General features: G+C 36.9%; 1 protein-coding gene across 12 annotated transcripts in view; it reads right to left on the bottom strand.

Annotated features, from left to right (window-relative positions):
* The window catches only part of ERC2 (ELKS/RAB6-interacting/CAST family member 2), a 404,850-nt gene that overhangs the window by 295,794 nt on the left and 87,316 nt on the right, over positions 1-21,740 (bottom strand). For all 12 annotated transcript variants that reach the window (XR_008483247.1, XR_008483246.1, XR_008483248.1 and 9 more), the window contains 2 exons: positions 20,779-20,934; positions 15,734-15,901 (listed from right to left, as the gene is read on the bottom strand). Coding sequence is in view for 1 of the 12 variants with exons in the window: in XM_054280975.1 (XP_054136950.1) it covers positions 15,734-15,901; positions 20,779-20,934 (324 nt within the window). In the remaining 11 variants the exon portion in view is untranslated. The remainder of the gene's footprint in view (positions 1-15,733; positions 15,902-20,778; positions 20,935-21,740) is intronic.

Here is a 21,740-nt window from a genome sequence, read left to right as displayed (position 1 = left end):
GAAAGTTTCTGGACTTGAAAGTGTATCTTTGAAATACTTGTAGGGTTGAATCTTCTAGGATTTCAACCCTTTCAAAAAAGATTATCCTTAAGTATAAAGACACAAACAATGGTGGAGATTATTTTCCAAACATGCTACAGAAAATATGGAAGAAAAATTCATCTAAAAACACTATTTTATCATTCATAACATTCTTTTTTGTGTATATAGTAGATACATTTTCAGCTTATTCTTTTTAGTCTATATATATATATATAGTACATATATGTATACATATATATTCATGTATAGGCATATTCATGTATAAACAAATCTTACTGCTAAAAAAATCAGAGTATCAATAATTTAACACAGAAGGAAAGGCTACATGAAATCAGATTTACTAGTCACAGGAATGAAACCTGAGTATGAAAATTCATTCCCCAATCTCTGACAGCTGACATTAACATGGAGCCTTATAAATCTGCCCTTTAAGAAAATTCTAAAAGTAAATAAATAAATAAAGTACTATTCCTCATCTGTTTTTCTTTTCCTGGAAAGCATTCTGAAAGTAATCTTTTTCCCAGACATGGATAATTCTGCACATGGGTGAAATTCTGCTCCTTTTTTCAATCTCCTCAAAAGACTGAGAAAACAAAGATACATTTCAAGAAACAAGACAATGCCAGGACACAAAAGGAATCTTAATGTAAAGTTTAGCATATGTTAACTACATAAGATCCTGCACTGCACTATGCAAAGTTAATTGTATTTATCAACATATAAGATAGCATCTCTCAAGTGGAAACAAAGCAAAAAAACAAAACCAAAGCAAAAAAACAAAACCAAAACCAACCCCCCAGAAAATCCTCACCTTTCAAACCAGTAAGTTATAAAAGACATGTGAAAGAAGTCCTAATACTTTTTTCTGCAGCTGCCAAACTGTCTTAAAGAATTTAGTGTCCAAGTACTCCTTTAGTAAGGATGCTTTCTAAGAAGTGAAGAGCAGTTGGCTGGCAAGTAACAGCAACTATGTAAAATCAAATGAATTTATTAAATTTACATCTACTTCACATTGCATTACAAAAGCATATCTTTGAATACATAGGTATATTAGCCTCTGATTTCTTCTTCTATAAAAAACAGGGGAGTTTATGCCTATCATTCCTGAAAATTAAATTCAGGACACCAAAGTCAGCCTTTGTTCTTCCTGCATGTGTTATACCCCAGTAATACCTCACCAGACTGGTTGTAAAATTGTGCAGATGCAATTAAGTGCCTCTGTAACTGAAACTTTCTAAACCTTTGTATTATTTATGCAAGAGAAACATAACCTTCTACCCTCATTCATGTCTACACTGGACTGCAAGACCTAACACATGACTGAAAAAATTATTTAGTGAATTATATATAGATGTGATTTTGAATGTCAACCAAGTATAAAATTGATAGCACAGGGATAAAATAAAGCATTCTCCACACTTTCTTGGGATTTCTTTACATATACATACAAATTTTAAAATTTTATGTACACATGTTTAAATATTAATTTCTTCAGCCACTAAAATTATACCATTAAGTATGTTCTTAACTGGATGGTTTTCCATTTTCTACATCTTAATTCCAAGTACCTGTCTAAAGATCTAAATTGGCATCATTATTCTAAGAACATATCAGACTAAATGAATCTGGGAATAATAAAATGCCTTGACCTTAACAGGCCTCCTGTACCAAAAACATTTAAAAGTGTACAAAAGATTGACTTCAGGTAATCCCACTCTTTAACATAATCTATTATTTTACATATGAATAAGGGTTCTTTTTCAGCACAACTGCTGGTTACAATTAGTAAGTTATGCTAGTTTTATATATTCATATTTCTCCTGTGAGTTAAACAACATCAAGCATGAAAGGAACACAAAAATGCTCTTAATTAGCCTAGAGGTCATATGCTATGAAAATCATTAAGCCACTGAAAAAGAGGAAACTTTGAAACAAATGCAGGATCGTGAGTTTGCAGGTACAGTTCTAGAAAAAGGAAAATGTACATCATATACCAAACCTCACTGTACAGAATACAGCCTTTAAATAACAGCAGCAGTCTTGCCCTGGTCAAGTTTTCAGCACTGGGTGGCAACCCTCAACACTGGTCTATAACTTTCCTGTCTCATTTAGAAAGAAATTAATTCAGGATTTCTCTCAAGCATGACACTGGTTGAGAGAGCAAGTCAGAAAATTGTACATCACACAAAATTTCCAGTCTTTCTCTTTTAGCTTTTAATGGCAGGTACCTGATTATGACACTACAACAAATATCTTTGAAGTGTTTAACTTACTAACACAGTTAAAGGAAAAGAAAAACAAAATCCTAAATATGCAATTCATAAAGCAGCATATTTTCCTTAATTAATTTTCTCAACATTTACAATATCTTTACTAATTCTCTGTAACTGGATATATTCTGGATCTATTCTCAGAGAATCTGTGTAGAATAAACATTTGAAACATCTTAAAGACTAACTAAAACCATCTTTCTATACACTGCAAGGCAAATGATTCTTGGATGTTTTGCATTTTTATGCTAAATAGTGCAGCTGCAATTGATAAAAACCAATCAAGCTAATTTAAGTCAATCATGTCCAGGAGGTTCTCATCACTTGTATAAAAATGCTCTCACACTCACTCAAAGACTTTACCACAGCAAGTACCTCCCCCACACTCAAATTTTGATACCTTAAAATCCCCTCTGCATCTTATGCAACAAAGAAAAGAAAACATAATTCTTATGGAATAAGCATATTTATACTTTTACACTACAAATCAAACTTCTATGTTTCATTTGAATACAAACTTAGATTCTTAGAACCACTTGAGCACAAATATGACCCATCCCACTGCAGCACCACTCTAGTGCACATCAAGGCACTGGGTCAAAGGCAAAGCAAACTTCTAGCACTGAGAATGCACAACTGTTACCCTCTAATACATAATCTGGATCACATTACTGAGATCATATGTTTTGAATTTAGTTTTTGATTTATCAATATGGCACATCACAGCTGCCATCCTGAGTTCTCTCTCAGCTGCTGCATTTGACATTTTAAATGATGATAGTTTATATTTTTAAATTTTGCACTATTGCCACTACATTTTAAACCTATGAAACTATAACAACAATGCAAGAACTCTTTCCTAGATGGGCAAAATCCAACATTACAGATCTGAAATCTGTGTTTGATTCTTACCCATTTGGCCAACCCCCATGTGCATGTGACTGCAGACATGTGACTTTTCAGCCAGGTCAAAAAAAATGAAATAAATAAAGAGAGGCCCTGAACTCCACAGTGTGCCATGTCCTTATTCCTGTTCCCTTGGAGATTATTATGGGGTTCTGGCAGTATCTGGAGATGGAAGCAGAGAATCACATCAACCTGCCCTGGATCCCTTTCTCCTCCAGGAAGAGGTGAAACCAAGTGACAGCAGGTGCTATCAGATTGACGTAAACTGCTGCCACAGCTTCTTTACATGCTCTTTTTGAGAAACTGCTCACAAAAACCATTTGCTCACTGTTCCAACAGAAGCAAACAAGGAAAATACAACAACATCAAGAAAATTCATCTACCAGTAATCCTGCAACTGACCAAGACAGGGCTTTAAAAACATACCCTCATCTTCAAATCATAAAAACTACATCTATCTTTGTGGAGAGAGATAATTTCCCAATTATATTTGTCCTACAGTCGTCAAAGGATTTTTGTTGGGTAAGACAGGTTCTTTTTTTTCTTGACAGACTACTATGTTGAGGGTTTTTTTAATACACTGAACTGTTAAATCCCACATCAAATATTAAGATAAGCTTTTCATCAAACTGTTTCTCTTAGAACAGTAAGTGGATAATAGTTCTTGGACTTATGTATGACTAATAATAACTACTGGAATTAATAACACATTGCCACTCCAAACTCATGTTCTAGAAATGCCTCTTTTGGTTATGCATGAGAAAACAAAACGCTTCACAACAAATAGCTAAGCCAGCAGGAAACAAAGCCAGCTGACTGAACCGGCAGCACATGCCTGGGGGATGTGGACCAGCCTCTGGAACACACTCAGAGCCCAGCTTAGACATGGGTATCTCCAGCTGAATGTCCCACCAAGATGGTTGGGAACTGACATACAGGATGTACCTGCAGAGGCTGAGCACCACTCTGTACACCCTGACAAAAAAGCCACAGCAAGATCTCAGTGCTATCTTCAATTCTTACTGAGTGGAAGGGCATGAGAAGGCAGGGCCAGGCTCTTCTCAAGGGAGCACTAGGCAAGGATGTGACAAGTGGAGCATGGAAATTCCACCTTGACATAGGGAAAACATATTTGTGGTTTGGTTTTTGCTATTTTTTTACCACAAGCTTGGTCAACTAGTGAAGCAGGTGTCTAAATAGGTTATGGAAAATCCATCCCTGAGGTATCCAAAACTTGGCTGGATGCCATCCTGAGCAACCTGCAGTAACTAAAACCTACTTAGATCAGAAGCTTGGGCTAGACAACCTCTAAGCAGGCCTGACATCACCCTGTGAAGCACCCAGAGCCCAGTCCTCCCTGAGGATTTCCCCATGGGCACACAGCTAGTGGGTGGATTGAGTATGAAATGCACACAGAAGAGAGAGTTAGAAGGTCCCAGAACTCCAGCTGTCCTGTAATTGTGTTCATAAGGTGAGAATTTATTGCATACTGAGCTTTTACCATCCTTTACACAATGAAGGTGAACAAAGATGATCTCTCAAGGCTTCTACTTGTCTAAAAACCATCAGAACCACTACAGAAAGGATTATTGAAAAAGAGAGTTTGCCAGTAATTGCAGAAAATGAACACTATAATAAAAAATACTTAATTATCCAATGAATATAAACACAGGGAAACAGATTTCAAATCCAACTATCAGCAACCCATCAAAAATACAGCTTTTCCTGGGGAGAAATTACCCAGAAATTCATAAATCCACACCAGTTACTACAAATCACCTTCTTGTCTGTCATGTATCTGGAAATGGCTTCCAGGATTATTCCTTCTTCATTACGACCTTTCCAGGGATCAATATAATCAATGCAGTTCCTTGCATCCTCCTTCTCGCCTTTTGTAAGACATTGGCTTTCTCCCAGTTCTCAGAAACCTCTCCCAGTTCCCACCACTTTCCAAGGGTGGGAAATTTCCACAATGCCACCAGCCCTTGTAGGTGCATTCCAGCAGGGCCAAGGGACTTGTGTGTGTCTGGGTTCTTTAAATATCCCCTGAGCTGATCCTCCTCCATCAAGGATAAGTTTACCTGGCATTGGACTTCTGTAGTGGTTTCAGAGACCTGGGGTTGCTGAAGGTTGGTTTTTCCAGTAGTGATCAAGGTGAACAAAGCACTCAGTACCTGGACTGTCTCCATCGTCTTTAGGATCAGATCTGCCCTCCCATCAGTGACCCCGTATTTTCCTTAGTCTTCTGCTATTGCTGTGCCTGAAAAAACCTTTCCTGTCCTTTCTATCTCCTGTTACATTCAAGTCCAGCTGGGCTTTGTATTTCTAAACCCTAAACCTGATTCTCAGAGAGGGTCTCCCCGTTTCTCCCAGACATCTGCGCTTGCTCCCACCCCCTGTGTCACTCGTTTTCATTTAGCTTCATAATTACAGAAGTACAAATGCTGATTTTGATAATACAAAATTGATCATTTATAAAAATGCATGGTAGCAGAATATTTTCTTCTATTTTTAACAATTCCTGAAAGCATTCTTTGTCCAGGAAAATCATACATCATTCAAGCTTATCCTCTCACTAGATATATGACAGCACGCTTCAAACTTTATGACAGATGACACAAAGTAGAGTGGATACTGCTGCCAGACTGCTGGCACACAGAATCCCCCTGGAAGAGAAAAAGGTAACAGAGGCCACTGGCACCTCAGTGCAGAGAGGCCTGGACTCATGTTTGGCTCAGAAGCCAACTCAGCTGCAGGGCTGGGCACAGCCATGAGCCACCAACACACACGGGTCTAGGTCAGGTCTGGCAAAGATTTCCTGCCTGATTTAAAATGAGTTCATTTGGTCCAATGGCACTTCTCCTAGGAATGGAGGGCAGGTTGACCACACATGTGCCTGTCTTTATTTGTGGCCTGACACTTGGCTGGATAAACTTCATTATGTTTTTGGTTATGCTTAAGAAAAGTACTGTCAATTGTTTCCAGTCTGTTGCAAACATAAACCTCCAAGCTGTATTAAATATGTACTATTGTATTTACCACAATGTTATGAAATCATGCATAAAATCCTAAAATGGGATAAAATAAAGGGAACGTGTCTTCCCCTCCTCCCCTTCCCCCCAACTTCTGGCAACATTTCAAAATAAACAAGGAACCAAACCTAGGCTTCTATTGAAAGGTCAACCAGCACCTGAGTCAAGGGAAGATAAAACTGGCCTAAAACAAAAATAAACATAATATTTAGTAAGAGGAAACCAATTTTCTCTTATATCACATATGCAGAAAGGTGACACAGCTCCAAAATGCAATATCTTAGTAATTACCTGTGCTTAGTAAGCAAGAAAATGGAATTCTTTTGGCCAAAAGAGTAAAACAAAATTTAAACTTGACTAAAAAACTAAATCAATAGTAAAAGAAAAGATTACTTTATTGTAACTCAAATAATGTGGAACTGACTAGGTATTGAGGAGAATTAAGATTTCCATCTTTTATTCCCACACATTCTCATCTCAGGAACTTTATTGCTCCTGACAAAAAGCAGAGAAATTTAGCTATAGATATTCAAAGACAGAAAAGAATGTGGAACCATGACACAAAAATACATGTCCTTTTTGAAATTCAGTGTAGCAGAGAGTCCTTTAACAACTGTGCACTATGTTATGTTTTAGAGTTCCAAAACATGTAAAAGATCAGTGAAGTGCACTCTGGAGCTCAAATATACCTGAGCACACCTTTCTCTACAGTTTCCTGCCTTGCCCAGTAAGGACTCTGCTTATTTGTACATGATTTTGCTATTTATCTAAATTTAAAGGTGAAAGATGAGCCTCCAGTACAAATCTGTCCAGCAGTAATCCGTCTTCCATGCAAGCCCCTGACCAAAGAATTACTTCTGTTCCACTGGATATGGCACACAGGCATCATGAACACTTCTTGTAGAAAGCAAGGAAAAAAGAATCTTAGCAATTCCTATTGCTGTTGGTTGTAATTGCTACTGGCATTTTTCTTATTATATTATTTCTCCTAAGTTTTAAGGGAAAATTTGTGGCCTCCATGCAGAGTATTTCAATGACAATGCTCCTCCAAATTTACAACTGAAAAACACTAAATATTTTGGAATAGAAAGTAACTTTCCCCGGCCTTGCTACAAAAATGTTTTAATTTCAACCACAAAGAGTACCTATATTTTAAAAACAGAAAAATATTATCTATGCAAAAGATTAGGAATCTGTAGAAATAGGCAGATATAATAGATACAGATTTTAATTTCAATTAGGGATTACAGGAAAACTCTCTATTTATAAATACTATAATCTTTTCCAGAATCCAAATTAGTGTTGTTCCAACAACGTTCAGAACAATGAGTAAGTGATACAGCATAAAGGTTAATTAACTAATGGAAAGTATTTTAAGTATTTTCTTGGAACTTCAACAGTTTAAACAGTTGAAAGGGGAAAACAAGCATGCAGTGAATGTGAGACTGAACTGTTTTTATTTACAGTCTTTCCCATCCTGTACTGATCCTGTGCCTGATCTCGCAGCACAGGGCAGCTGGAAGAAAGCAGTCTTTAATAGATAAGAAACAGCTGTTACGCTTGTTTGACTTGAGGAAGAATTTGAAAAACAAAAGTAAAAGGACATGAGAATGAGTCCTCATAAAGCAATACTTGCAGAATTGCTCCAGCCTATTTCCAGCCAGCCCTGCTAACAGCATCTGACGTGCACCTTGCTTGTATCAAACTTCCCTCCACTGAAAGGCAGAAAAAAGGGCATTGAGCAAAGGCAATAGTGCTTCACAAGCCCTTTATGAATGTCTACAAAGTCAACCTTTTTTAAAGGAAAGCTGTTACTCAACGAGGGGGAGGAGGGACCAACACCACACATTTTAAAATATCAGAATTAAGATTTGCTTCTACAAACACAGACTTCTTTGTTAAAACAGGCAGCCAGATGAACACTACAATAACACAAATCAAAGCATCCTTACCCATTTTACTCCATCTTCTGATCTACTTCTCAATCCAACTTGACCCAAGTACCAACATTTTCAAAACTCTAAATACTTAACCTGTAAACCCCAGATTTTATCTTGTTAGGTCTTAGTTTTACAATACTTGGACACATTTCTAACAGAAATTGTGTTAGCAGAACTCTACTGATTCAGATAATGTTTAAGCAGCTCTGTACATGAGCACAGATGCTCCTGTCCCAGCGCTCTTACGGAACAGCACCTTCTACAACCCCCCTCCACAATTTCATGCTCTTTTCACTTATTTCCTACTTATTTAGTAGAATGCCTATTTTTCTTCTTTAGATTTATTCTTAATGCTTGACAAAAATTTCCTCTTGTTTCCTTGCAAATACTTTTTACCTACAACAATGACAAATCTTTTGAAAATTCTCACAGACTGCATTACTTGATTTTAAGTGTGGAAAGTACTGGAGAAATGTAAAATATTATGTAATTATATCATGTTATCACTTGGGACATGAAGTGTAGAAGTGCTGTTTGCCTGAGCTGATCTTATATGAGCACTTCTCTAAATATTAGCAGGTTCCTTCTGAAACCACTAATCTTTCAGAAGCTCAGATCCTTATACTTTCATTGTCCACTGTGATACCAAGAACTAGAAAATTCTTTCCTTCTAAAAGTTAAACAAGGGGAAAAGGAAGAAAACAAACAACTCACATCACATAGCCAGAAAGGAAAATATTATTCAGAATCCTACCAAGAAAATAATCAAAAAGCCATATGAGGTCTACTGTCAGTATAAGCATATCTAAAGACTTCTGGATGACCACAGCTGCAGAAGCTTTTCCATTCCAAATGGACCATACTCTTGCTTTAAACTCTGCTGCTGTTGTAAGCATGTTTTTGGTTTTTTTTTTCCCTCAACAGAGACAGAAGGCTGAGAATCCATCTTTGCACCTTCTACACCTTGAGTGTTTGGGTTAAGAGCAATTGTGAGTTAAGGACTCTTACCAGTGTTAGGAAGAGGACATTCTGAAAAATGAAATCACAATTTAAGAAGTGTAAGTGGTTCTAGCCTTTTCTCCCCAGTCATCTCTTAAGCAGAAAACCCAAAAATTATGCAAAATTACTACAATAACTCCTCCACGCACTTCATCACTATAGCAATAAGTGCAAATCATTAACTGTTTGAGACTGGTTAGTGTTACATCTATTGGTTATTCTGCCAATTACAACATTTTTGTGTTCTTCTTGGGTTTGCATCTACCTGGTGAAATTTCAATGCTGTTTTGAAGCGTATTTTTCTTTGCATTTCTTGTATATGGTGCCACTACACCAGGATCATAACTAGGCTCCTTTAGATCAATCAGAACTTAAGCAGTAGTTATGGTATACAAAGAATCATTTTTGAAGCAATCCGAGCCAAGTTCCTCTTCAAACATCTCCAGTTAGAGCAAAGCATTTAAATTAGTAGCTAAGAGTACTAATATTTTTCTAATAATTTCCATCCACTAGTGACTTATCTTATCAGAGTAAATTTTGTTCGGTTATAAAAGCCCATTAAAGCTGTCTAACTGAATATTGTTTTCAATGGCAACAAGGTAATTTTCTATAAAACTAAGAACTGAGGTGGTGGGCAGGAGGGAACTACACTTTAATTTTCTCTTTCATTCAGTAAAATAGATGAAAATGAGAAGTGTTTTGACAGCAAGATAAATCTAGCATTCATCAAACTATTTGTGCCAAATGAGTTGCATGAATTCTTTACACACCAAATACAGACTCCATTCTTTCTACTTTCCCATTTTCTCCAACTTTGTTTTCCTGCCTCTAGGCACTACTTTCTACAGGCCCTGCAAATGGAACTCTCTACTTTTTCAGCCACCTTGCTCACAGAAAATTCTGCTTCAATTTCCTTGAAATTAAAACAATGGTTTCCCCATAACAAAGAAAGAATATTAAAAACAATAATGAAGAATGGATTCAGTCAAGGGGAATGGGGTTGTGTGTATAAGATATATCAGGTATTTGAGAGAGCTTCATTTTTGATACTATAAAGCCACTGGAAAATGAGTCTTAGGAGGTCACAAGTGCAATGTCCAACTAAAAGCACAGAGATCTGGAAATCAGATCAGGACAATCGATATGCCTCTGAACACTCCTGAAATCAGAATCCAAGAGGCAGATAGACACCAAAAGAAAAAACAAAAATTAAAAGCCCCCCAGATTGCTTCACAGTTTAGTTCTGTTTAGATACAGCATTTTGCTAACCTATGAGTTCTTTCAGCTTGACTCTGAATTTACTGCTCTGCCACTACACTCCTCTCTGAACAGTCATAGGGCGTACAAAATGTGGCTGCTGCACAGAAACTGAAATGTCTGGCACATTCCACCTGAGACAAAGCTGCACTTGAAATGTGGAGCCCTTTGTCAAGAGAGCAGTGGACAGCTGCAGAGTGACAGCAAAGGGCAGCCTGGTGTCCAGAGCAGTGCTTTGTGCCACGGGTGATCCTCCCTTCGCACGCACAGCACGTCCACCAGAACAATGCCCTGGCAGCACAGCAAAGAGACCACACTGAAAGATCTGGCCCAGCCTGGTTTGAAACAAGAAAAATCACAAAACAATAGAAAAACACAATTTCAAAGTAAAACTCTAACGGAGAAAAACAAAAATGTGAGAGTGAAATAACCGTAGTTATACCATTATTGTTGTAAAATTAAAAGCAGATTTACATTTCAAGAAATATCAAATATCAACATTGTAATAGAAAGAAAAATAAAGCTTTTTTAGTCTTGTTCCAAGTATTTTGTGCTGTCTGCTTTTATTTGCTCTTTATGCAAACTAAGAACTGCCAAGAAGTCAATCATTTCACAACCCTTCTTTATAAACAGATTTGTTTAAACAAAAAAAGCAGATTGCAATAAATAACTACTATAATCACCCTTCCTCTCCATTTTTATTAGGTTTTCTGTATTAATATGTGTATGCTGAACACATCAGTTATTCAGTTACAGTACAGACTTTACCTATTTTTCTAATCCATTTCCTCCATTGACAGGACTATGCTCACAATTCACAAAACTTCTTTGTAGACATTTACTTATTTCACAGTTCATTAACCTTCAAACAGCACACCTGCCAGTTTGCAGGTGTGTTATCTAAAGCAATGATACACTAAGTGCTAAAGTATGTTTGTGTCAGAAATGCATATGAAATGAATGTTTTTCTCCACTGAGCTACCCAGCTGAGTTGAATTTATTTGCATCAATTTATAATAAGTTTTTATCCTGATGTTAAGTGCAGTAGTTAAGCACCAGTCACTGCAAATATGCACAAAAAAGAATCAAACTCTACCGTCCACCATTTCTGAATGTATACAAATGGCCATGTTTAATCTTTTTAAATAATTGAAAAGGATTATTCACTCTTTAACTTCTTTCCTTCTGCAGTAACACTACAAGGCCTCATTTAAAAATTAACATCTTTTAACAGCTTTTTCACACAGCAGGGAAAACCTCATCAAGTGTCATATTCTTCCTTTTAACAGTTCTCTGTGGAGCACAGTGACATTTCCACTTTTCTGTGGCTGGACTAGCCTTACATTGGCTCATTTTCATCTGACCTCAGGGTTTTCACATCATTAATAAAGAGATAATCAAAACAAAGGGTATATACATTAGGGTAGGAAAATTTTGCATAGTTTGGCACTATTATCATATATGACCTTAAAAATGGAACAAAATGAAATGCACATAGCAGAGGTGGTGAACCTTCTAAGGACTCCTTCCAAACATTTTTCCTACTGGCAGCAAACCATTTTCAGACCTCCCAACTCTGGCCACCGTGATAGTTACTGCTGTATGGGGTTTCTTTCTTTTTGTTTCAACTGTCAAAAAAAACTTCAAGTGATAGCTTTTTAAGTCAACTAAACATATTGAAATCAAAATACAACACTGACATCACTGGGACAACAGAAACACCACTCAAAAAGAACACTGTGTTTAGATTCTAGGCTTGTTTACCAATGGTTTTAACTTCTTTCACATTATGTCCCAAAGTGCCATTGGACCTGAAACCTGATCAAAAACCCATCAAAAAAATTCAAGTGCCCTCTTATTTCTGATGATCTGGTACAATTAAATCTGCTAGTCATGCCTCAATAGTAGTCAGTATTCTTCAGGATGAAGATCATCCTAACTCTGCTTACACTTCATCTCTTACTGTCTAAACCAACTGTACAAGCTAGAGCTTAAACTTAAACTACACCTTTAAAGCAGTAAAATTTTTCTGAGCTAATTTTGCTAAGATATCATTAAAATTCCAAACATGAAATTATACCCCGCAAAAAATCCATTCCACTGAATAACAAACACTGGTAGAATTCGCCAAGAAATAGAGTAAAACCAATGAACTTCCAGAAAAACTGGAATACATGAACTACAGAAAAACTGTTACAACAACATGTTACTTCTAAACTTCATGCCCTACAACACCTGGCTTGTCAGAACCATGTGGGTAGGTGGAGGGCTGGCTATCAAGTGGAATCAGGACACTCCAGCAGAATCAGCACTGCATCCCAGGGGTTAATACTGCATCCAGTCCTGTTCCATGGCTTCATTCATGATCTGGGCAATGGGGTAGGGTGCAGCCTCAGTAAGTGTGCTGGTGGAAAAAATGTGGAAAGGGCAACTGATACATCAGAGGGGCATGCTGCTCTTCAGAGGGATTTTGACAAGCTGACATGAACCTCATGGAGTTCAGGGAAAGGAAAGGTAAAGTCCTGAACCAGGAGACAAACAATGCCAAGCACTTGCATGTGCTGGAGTTCACTCAGCTGGAAATCAGCTTTGCAGAAAAGGACCTTGGGGTCCTGGTGGCCACGATGGTGAACACCAGCAATGTGGCCCTGCAGGGACACTAACAGCATCCTGGGCTCATCAGGGGTTTAGGGAACTGATCCTTCTCCTCTATCAGGCCACTGCTGAGATATCATGTCCAGCTCTGGGCATACTGAAGACAGCCCAGTGAAAGGCCATAAAGAAACTAAAGGATTAATTAAGGGCTTTATTAAAGCATTGGAGTACCTCTCATATCACAAAACCCTGAGAGAGCTGACCTTTTTAGCCTAGAAAAGTGAATGGGGCATCTCATCACTGTGTATAAACACCTGAAGGAAGGCTGTAAAGATGGAGCCAGACTCTTCAGTGGTGCCCAGTGAGAGGACAAGATGCAATGGGCACAAACTGAAACCCAGGGGTTTCCCTATGAACATTGGAAACATTCACACTGACCCACATGGCCCAAAGAGGTTGTAGAGTCTCATGCCTTGAGATATTCAAGAGACATCTGGATACGGTCCTGGACAGCTGGCTCTAGGTGGCCCTGCTCAAGCAGGGGGGTTGGACCAGATGAGCTCCAGAGCTCCCTTCCCTTCAACCACGACATGATTCTGTGAATCACATCCCGTTGCATCATACACAGCTGCTTCAGCAAAACCTTAAGATAACCTGCAGAGTACCATTAAGCTAAATAATAATAAAACACTTCTTATGAAATAACTGAGAGCCTGTGGAGGGTTTCTTTTATTACAGGATTTACTATGCTAATTTAATTACAACAAGGTGATTACAAAGTAATCCTATTTAAGCAGGAAGTTGACACTGCAACTCTGAACACCTTACTCAGCACAGGATTAGAACTGCCTTTTGGTGGTCACGCTCACCTCCAGAAAGAAGCGCTTCAAGGCAAGTTATGAATATGTTTAAGGACACAAGATAGTTCAAAAACTGCTCTACAAATAGACAGTGTAATAAATAGACATGTAGAAATAAAGGTGTGTGGCTTAATGCAGGCCAAAACGTTATTAGCTTTCCCCATCTGGGAATGACCAACAACAATAGTTTGGACAGTACAAAATTTCTTCCCTAATGACTCCCACCTGCTGGAGGGCTGCCATTTGCCCTGCATCTCCCTGCAGCTGCTTTCCCATCTGCTGCTGGAAGCAATTGGCCTCCCTTTAGATAAGACCTGAGGCCTGGAGATGGATGATAGAGTTGCTCTAAGCAACCAAAAATCTTTTCCCAGTTCCTAGAGACCCAGACCTGCTGTGTCTAGAAGCACTGCTGGACTGCTACCACAGCACAGTCTAGATCATGTAAAAGGTTCAAGCTCAACAGCCTTGTGCAGAAACTGAGAAGAGGAATTAGATTCCTGCCAGAAGCCAATTGTTTCTCCACCAGGATTGCAGAATCCCTCATCAAGAACACTGTAATTCATTTTTGTACCACTGCCCATCAGCCAGCCAGATTGTAACACACTGAATGCAAACCAGTGTGGTAAGGGAGTAGGAATTCCAATCAGTGGAGAACCAACAGAATTTATCACCATCCTCAGCAGTATGACAGGTCATAAAAGCCTTGCAAAACAGATTTGTGCAGCCCAGGATTTAAAATACTCAATCTTTCCTACTCAAATGCTAGATTGAAATTGCTTGAGTCTTTATCCTTGTTCTGTTATGATTAATTTGTATTATACACATATGATAGTTGGCGCATAAAACACAAGTTGGAAATGCCAAATTTCATCTGAAAAAAGGGATAATCAGAATCTCAGAAATATTTACTTCCTATTTCCACAAGAAGGATGAGTCTAAGCCACTTTTTTCCTAACTGGACTTTTGAAACATTCTATCAAATTCCTGTATTCCTTATAATAAACTTCTCTGAATAGAAACCATTTGCTCTGTATGACTAAATTCCACAGGTATTTGTTTCCTGAAAGAAAAAAATACATTAAAAATAAAATCATGAAGTTTTAATAGCAATCAATCTAATCAGTATTGTGTGCTCCAAGCCTATGGAGTTTTTTAAAACACTAGGAAAATAGTTAATGGACATATTAAACACTGGATTTACATATTCCCTTAAATGTGACAACCACCTCAAATGGGTATTCCATTTTTATCCATATTTTTATGGTCTGATTTTGTAGATACATAAATAATTAATACACTGGTCTGTTTTAAATTACTCATAGTTTAAAATAAATGTTGACTGCACTTGAAAAATATAACAAGAGATGAACAATATGCACCTTTCAACAGACCCCTTAAAAATACATCAATGGCTTCATCCTTCAGAACAGAAATACACAGAAGTAAGGGGCATCAACCAGAGCAGCCAAAAGAGAAACTCATATGAGCAATAAGAGCAACCAAAAGAGAAACTCATATGAGCAATCAGGTCATCATATCACAGCAATCAAGTCATTACGGTACACCTCCCTCCACTGAAGCCAATGAGAATTAGACACAAACATTTTCTTAAAAGGCAATCATAAGCACTTAAAAAATGTTCTAGAATGAGAGCTGGTGTACTACCAGAATTATATATACACCAAATATACTGGCATTTAGATTGTTTTAGATTAATCATTATTCTTTAACAACTTTCCTGCCACACAGACTTGAATCAAACACATCAAAACCTTGATACTGGCCATGAACTCCATATTTCTATTGCATTTCATGATTAGGAAATACAATACCTCGGTCTGAAGTATGGCAGCTCTCTGTTCTTTGGCAGTAAGGGACTCTTTAAGCACTTCAATGTGTTGCTTGCAATCTGAATTCTGATTGCTAAGGGTTTCAAGCTTAGTTTGTAAGGCAAGAAGTTCTGATTCTTTCTTTGAGAATTCTTGTTTCAGTTGATCAATCTGCAGTGGGGGGAAAAAAGTTAGGTCATTAATTTTGTCTCCAATTCATAGCTCCACTGGAAATCTGAAAGGTGTGAATGACCATGATATGACAAATCAGACACCTGTGAATGCTGGAAGAGAATTAAGGTTCAGACTTTTTACAATCACACCTTCAATTGTGTTTCTTGCAATTTAATGCACTCTGTCTAAGAATGAATGCCTTGTTGTTGCAGAAGTTAAAAGGAAAATCTTAAAGATGATTTAGTCTATAAATTCACCACGGACCTCACTTAAGTTCAAAGGCATGTATCCCATGTGAGGCAAGTCTGGCAAGACAGCAAAAATGCACAGGAAAAAAAGCGTTCATAAAAGCATAAATTCAGTCCTTCCAACAGCATGATTCCCATGACTTATCATTGGCCAGAATGAATCAGGAATTTTTTAGGAGTCTGATAAAGAAAAACCAGCATCTTAGCAGAGGAAAACAGAAAAGTGGACTTTTAACCTTACTCCTCTTCATGCAAATTTGTTGCTGCCCACCATCCCCACCTCCTATTTTTCTCCCTGGCAGTTCACATGGAATTCTCAGGTAGTAGAAAAGCCAAGCCAAGAAGACTAACTTAAGAGAAGTCTGGGGAAAGCATTATACAAAATTCCACACAATGAAAGGGCTCCGAGATAATAAAAGCTTATCCCAGAGGAAGCAGCAGAAACACAAGACTAAGACAGGGCTTCTGAATTTAAGTGAATTTAAGGTACATCAGTAAATGTCATGGAATTATGATTACTCTCCTCTTTCCACAATGATAAATAGGAAAAATAGCCAAATAACACAAAATTGTGGTGGATTTAGAATATAATAATCAGAGCAAAGCACTGGACTACATATAGAATGATGTGTATAGGTGAAAGGATGGTGAATTAGGTGGCACATAACTACTCCTAAATTCCTGTGGTATAACACTGGTCACCAGCTGAATCCAGATACATCACCTCATGAGGATTATTTGAAATAAAATGCCCCAGTGCATTTGCATAACTCAAGAGAAATCACCTCCTTTATATGAAGAGCTCTTTTCCATGTCCCAACAGACACTTGAGATGCAAGAAATGTAGAAGTGGTAGATGGAAGATGATTCAAAAATCCCCAGGGGAAAAAAAAGAATATCCACAGATCCACAGGTTGATCCTACTCAACCACATTCCAAAGATCCACATACTAAAACATTTCATAAATTCAGTGTTCTATGGTACTGGAAATATTTACTGCTGATCGAAATGCTTCTATTTTGTTTTATATTGCAAGTAAAATTGTTTTACATTGCATACTTAAAAATTAAATTTAAGGCAGCAATTCTTCCAACTACAGTCTGTACGCATGTCTTAATATATTTGTTCCTTATTTCTTTTTATAAATCTTTTTATAATATGTTTGCCTCATTGCTTAAGGTGCTCAGATAGTCACCCATGAGCTACTGTATAGAATCAAGAATCTACCCTGGCACTAAAAATAAATCACCTCAAAGTCTGAAAAAATCCAAATGAAAAAAGAAGCATACAAAAACCAGACATGAGGAAAGAATGCAATTAAAAGCTGCTAGAGAAAGCTTTCTCTGGAAAGCAAACCACCTTCCTCCATCCCTTGCCAGAGCATGTAAGCAAGTATGGCAACCAAGAGAACATGGATAGAAAATGAACAATGAGAAAATCTGTCTGCAAGACACAAAGACAAAATGTGGATCTGCGGCCAATCTGAATTACATCACAGGCTTTATATGAGATGCATGTGAACATCACAGATGCTTAATCTCTTCTAGAAACTCTTCCCCTTCTCTCCATGACACAACCCACACCCTGAGAAATAATAAAAAAAAATTAAAAGGCTTTGCTTTCATTGCAGGTGTGTTCTTTGTGTTTTAGAAACAGAATCTGTTTAGTGTAAAGTTCTGGCTACAAGATCTACAAATTGTCAGGAGTTTAAAAATGTGTTACAGCTCTCAAAAAAAAAAATTAAGAGTTAAAACACAAACCAAATGCACAGAGATTGTTGAATAAATATGCTGATGTCTTAAAAAATAAATTATCATGGTAGAAATGTACTAAGATCTCCATTTTAAAAACTGCCACAAAAATAAAGTTATAATAAAAATGTATAAAACTTATATTAAGAAGTTTTAGTCATGGGTATATTCACTTTTTTAAAGTTCGGCAGTATCTCAGAGTGTAAAAAAACTAATTAAAGAGAACATGAAATAGATTTTAGCCTCTAGCAGATATGCAAACCTTTTTGCTGTATTTGAAGTGATGTGGAAGACCAACTGTCATGATTCAATAAAACCTCATGATCTCATATAATACAACAAAACATTTTTATACTTTATAAGGACTAAAAAGAAGATAACCTACAAGTCTGGATGTAAGTGCTGTAGCACCAAAAACCTCCAAGTTTGTCCTCTGACCCTGACCTTCCCACTATCTCACATATTTCATGTGTGTAATTTGCCTATCACCACTTTTTCAACATTGCCCAATATGATCTTGCTTCACCTCCTTTCCTGAAACCCTAATTCCTTTTTCTTCCTTCTCAATTTACGATTCTGTCACCTCCTGTAATTTCAGTTCTTTAGAACCCATTAATTATCCATTTCCAGAAAACCATAATGGGTGTTCTTCTGTTATTTTTTCACACCAAATTCTTATGCGACATTATGCAGAGTAACCAGAAAACAAAGGGAGAAAAAATCAAAGGTTTTCTTCTGAATTTTGTGCATTAAAATTAATGGGCTAAATCTTTCAATAAATAATTCCATTAAATGAAACTATGCTGATTAACACATCATAGGATTTGTTCTGATGCAACAAATGACTTCTGCTTTTTGAAGTGAAGGATTTAAGAAAAGGAGTAGCAATGCAAATCATGTGCCTGCATACAGCAGACCCTACAAGTCTATCAGTAGATTCTACAAGTTATGATGGTAAAGGTCTGGTTTTAAAGTGATTGTTAAATTTCCAGGCCTACCTACACAAAAATAAAATTCTATAGTTCTTTCCATTTTGGGGTTTTTTTTTTTTTCCCTAGAGGATCTCTCAGAATTTGCATGCTTCCTCCATCTAGTATGGAAAGCTCTTACATGGAGACATGAATCACAGAGCACCTTAATACTGCTTTGTCAACACTTAAAACTCATCTTACTGGTAATTTGCTGAAATTGCACTAATCCACCAGATTTTCATACCCAGTGGATAGCATAAGGCTTCTAATACTCAAAGGACTACTTAAATGCCAAGTGCAAACTCATACAAGAAAAAAAAAAAGAAAGCATCTGTGTTCATTTAAATATGTGGTTGACAGCCAAAGGATGAACCCTAATAAGGGCAGAAAGTCTTCCAGAGCAGATATCATTATTAAAAGTACATATCATCCTATATGTTTTATTTATATTCTCAATTAAGATATTTGAAGGTGCAGATCTCTTGGTCCTACGAACTTTAAGATCTGTTTTAACAACTTCTGTATTATGTGAGTAATGACAAGTTTTCTCCCTTGAAAAACTGAGCAAGGGGAGGCCTTATCAAGTGGACAAGAAAAAAAATCTGAGCAAGTTTTCTTCCTCATTTTTACAACTTTTATTTAACTGCAAGTCATAATTAAAGTCTATATATTTGAAAGGACTGAATAGTACTAAAAATAGTTACGAAAAGAAACACTTCCAAACACTCTCTGCCACTCATGTAAATAAATGTTCAATATTTGCCTTCATCTAACACCTTTCCATTTATTTAAAACAAGAACAGATTGAAAACAAGTTATACTTCAAGAATAAATTAAAACTATTTAGAGCTTCAAGCACCTCAGAAGAGTTTTGTACTGTTCTTTGCCATCAATCCTGTTTATCAGAATTTATCAAGGATCTCAGGTTCAACAGATCAGGTACAGCAAGATCTGTTTGCTGACAGCTCCACAAATACTTTTCCACGTTGAAATGTTCTCAGATGAGTGATAAAAATAACATCTTCTGCTGTAAATCTTAATTTTAAGTGGAAGAAAAAGACTAGTGAAAGAAAGCAGACAAAGTTTCATCCGAACATGGCATTTATCAAAGATCAGAAGGCTGTGACAAAACAATGCATATTTAATACTCTTCTCATTCATCTGCTTTCTGTGCTACAGAAATATACTGAAGCTTTTCCTCACAATAACATCAGGAGAGTGTTAAGGTTCTAGGCTTTCTACCTTATTTTTATATCAACAGGTTTTTGACATCCATTGGGAGTTTTGCTGTAAGTCACTAAAACTGAATTGCTTTGAAATTAATAATGTTTAGGTTAGCAAAATAATTTTCCTGATGACAATGCTACTTTAGGAGTTTTAGTTATTTTTCAGTAGCTTAAGAGCTACTTTTGTCCAACAGAATACATATGTTCTTTGATCATTATTTTTTCTTAATAAATCTGGATTAATTCCACATGGGCACTAACACTTTCATTTCTTCTGTAGCAAAAACCCTCAAACAATGAACAAACAATAATATTTTGTGAGTTTGAAACCAGGAAATGTGTCACATCACTTCATATTTACTACCTGCCTGGGACAGCTCCTAGTAGTCGATGTACAGTAATTTGAAGTCATTAAATTGCTAGTCTTGAAAAGATAAGCAGAGTAGAATTTGGTTGCACCTATGAAACAGAAGTCCTTATTGCAAAATGACATCAAAAGCTAAAATCAGATAATTTTCATTTATCCAAAATGTTTCACTCCTTCACATCTACTGATTATTATACAGTAGAGATTTAGCAAAAGGAGACATGCAGCTTCTTGCACTGGAAATGGTCACATTAAAACTTTTCTTTCCATTATTTAAACAGTCTTAATCTCTTTTATAAATAGATCGTACCTTATTTTTCATGAACTTTGAGTGACTCTTGTAAACTTCTATTTGTTTGATTTCTTCTTCTCTGTCCTCTGTATTCAGAACTCCATTTGTCTTTAACATCTGTATTTCATCTTCCAGATCTCTTATATTGCGCTCAAGTGAAGCTATTTTTGTATCCTAAGTTACAAAAAAAGAAAGTATTGAAAATTATATGAGACATATTAAAGAGTAAAAGAAGCATATCTGTACTTGAGTGAGTATCAAGTAATGAGACAGCAAAAATAGATGGTACAAATAGAGAATCCACATAAACCAGAAATAATTCTATCCATTTTAGCTTAAAGAAATGCAGAATTCAGACCAGATCTCTTCCACCATAGTTGCACAGTCCGTAGAGAATACATTCTGGTCAAAATTCCAATTAATTCCTACACAGAGATGAAGGGAGAATAGCAGATGCCCTATTTTTCCACATATGTATAACAACAAACCTTGTTATCATTAGTAACCACCTAGGCCTGGCTGTTCTCCCAAGCCCTCAAACACCAAGCTGAGCCTGGAGAGACCAGCCCAGGTCTCACCAAGGCAGAGCCATTGTGTGCTCAGCCTGAGGCTCAGGGTCCCTGTCTCTCTGGAGCTCTGCCTGCTCACAAGAGAGAGAAAGGTTGTGTCCTCAGATATTTTTCCTTGACTAATCCAGCCACATCACTAAGAGGGGATTTAGCACTTTTTATTGTGAGTCCCAAGATAAACAAAACCACAACCACGAAAAATTTCTACATCCCGGCCAACAGTTGCCATGTGTGCCAGCCCCACACTGGAAAACTGTGATAATTTTTTGTTATTTCCAGTCATTTGGGAATTGGCTAAATCCCTTTTGTGAGAGTTAGAAAGATTACAAAAGTGATTACACAAACTTGTCACAAATTTCTGTTTGAAAGAACATTGCAGAATTACTCAATAGGAAATCTGTTCAACAACAT

The sequence above is a fragment of the Melozone crissalis genome, unplaced genomic scaffold, assembly GCF_028551555.1.
Source record: "Melozone crissalis strain CALT ecotype California unplaced genomic scaffold, PUWL_Pcris_2 ptg000029l_1, whole genome shotgun sequence".
Taxonomy (NCBI): domain Eukaryota; kingdom Metazoa; phylum Chordata; class Aves; order Passeriformes; family Passerellidae; genus Melozone; species Melozone crissalis.
This window is presented reverse-complemented; position numbering and strand designations above follow the sequence as displayed.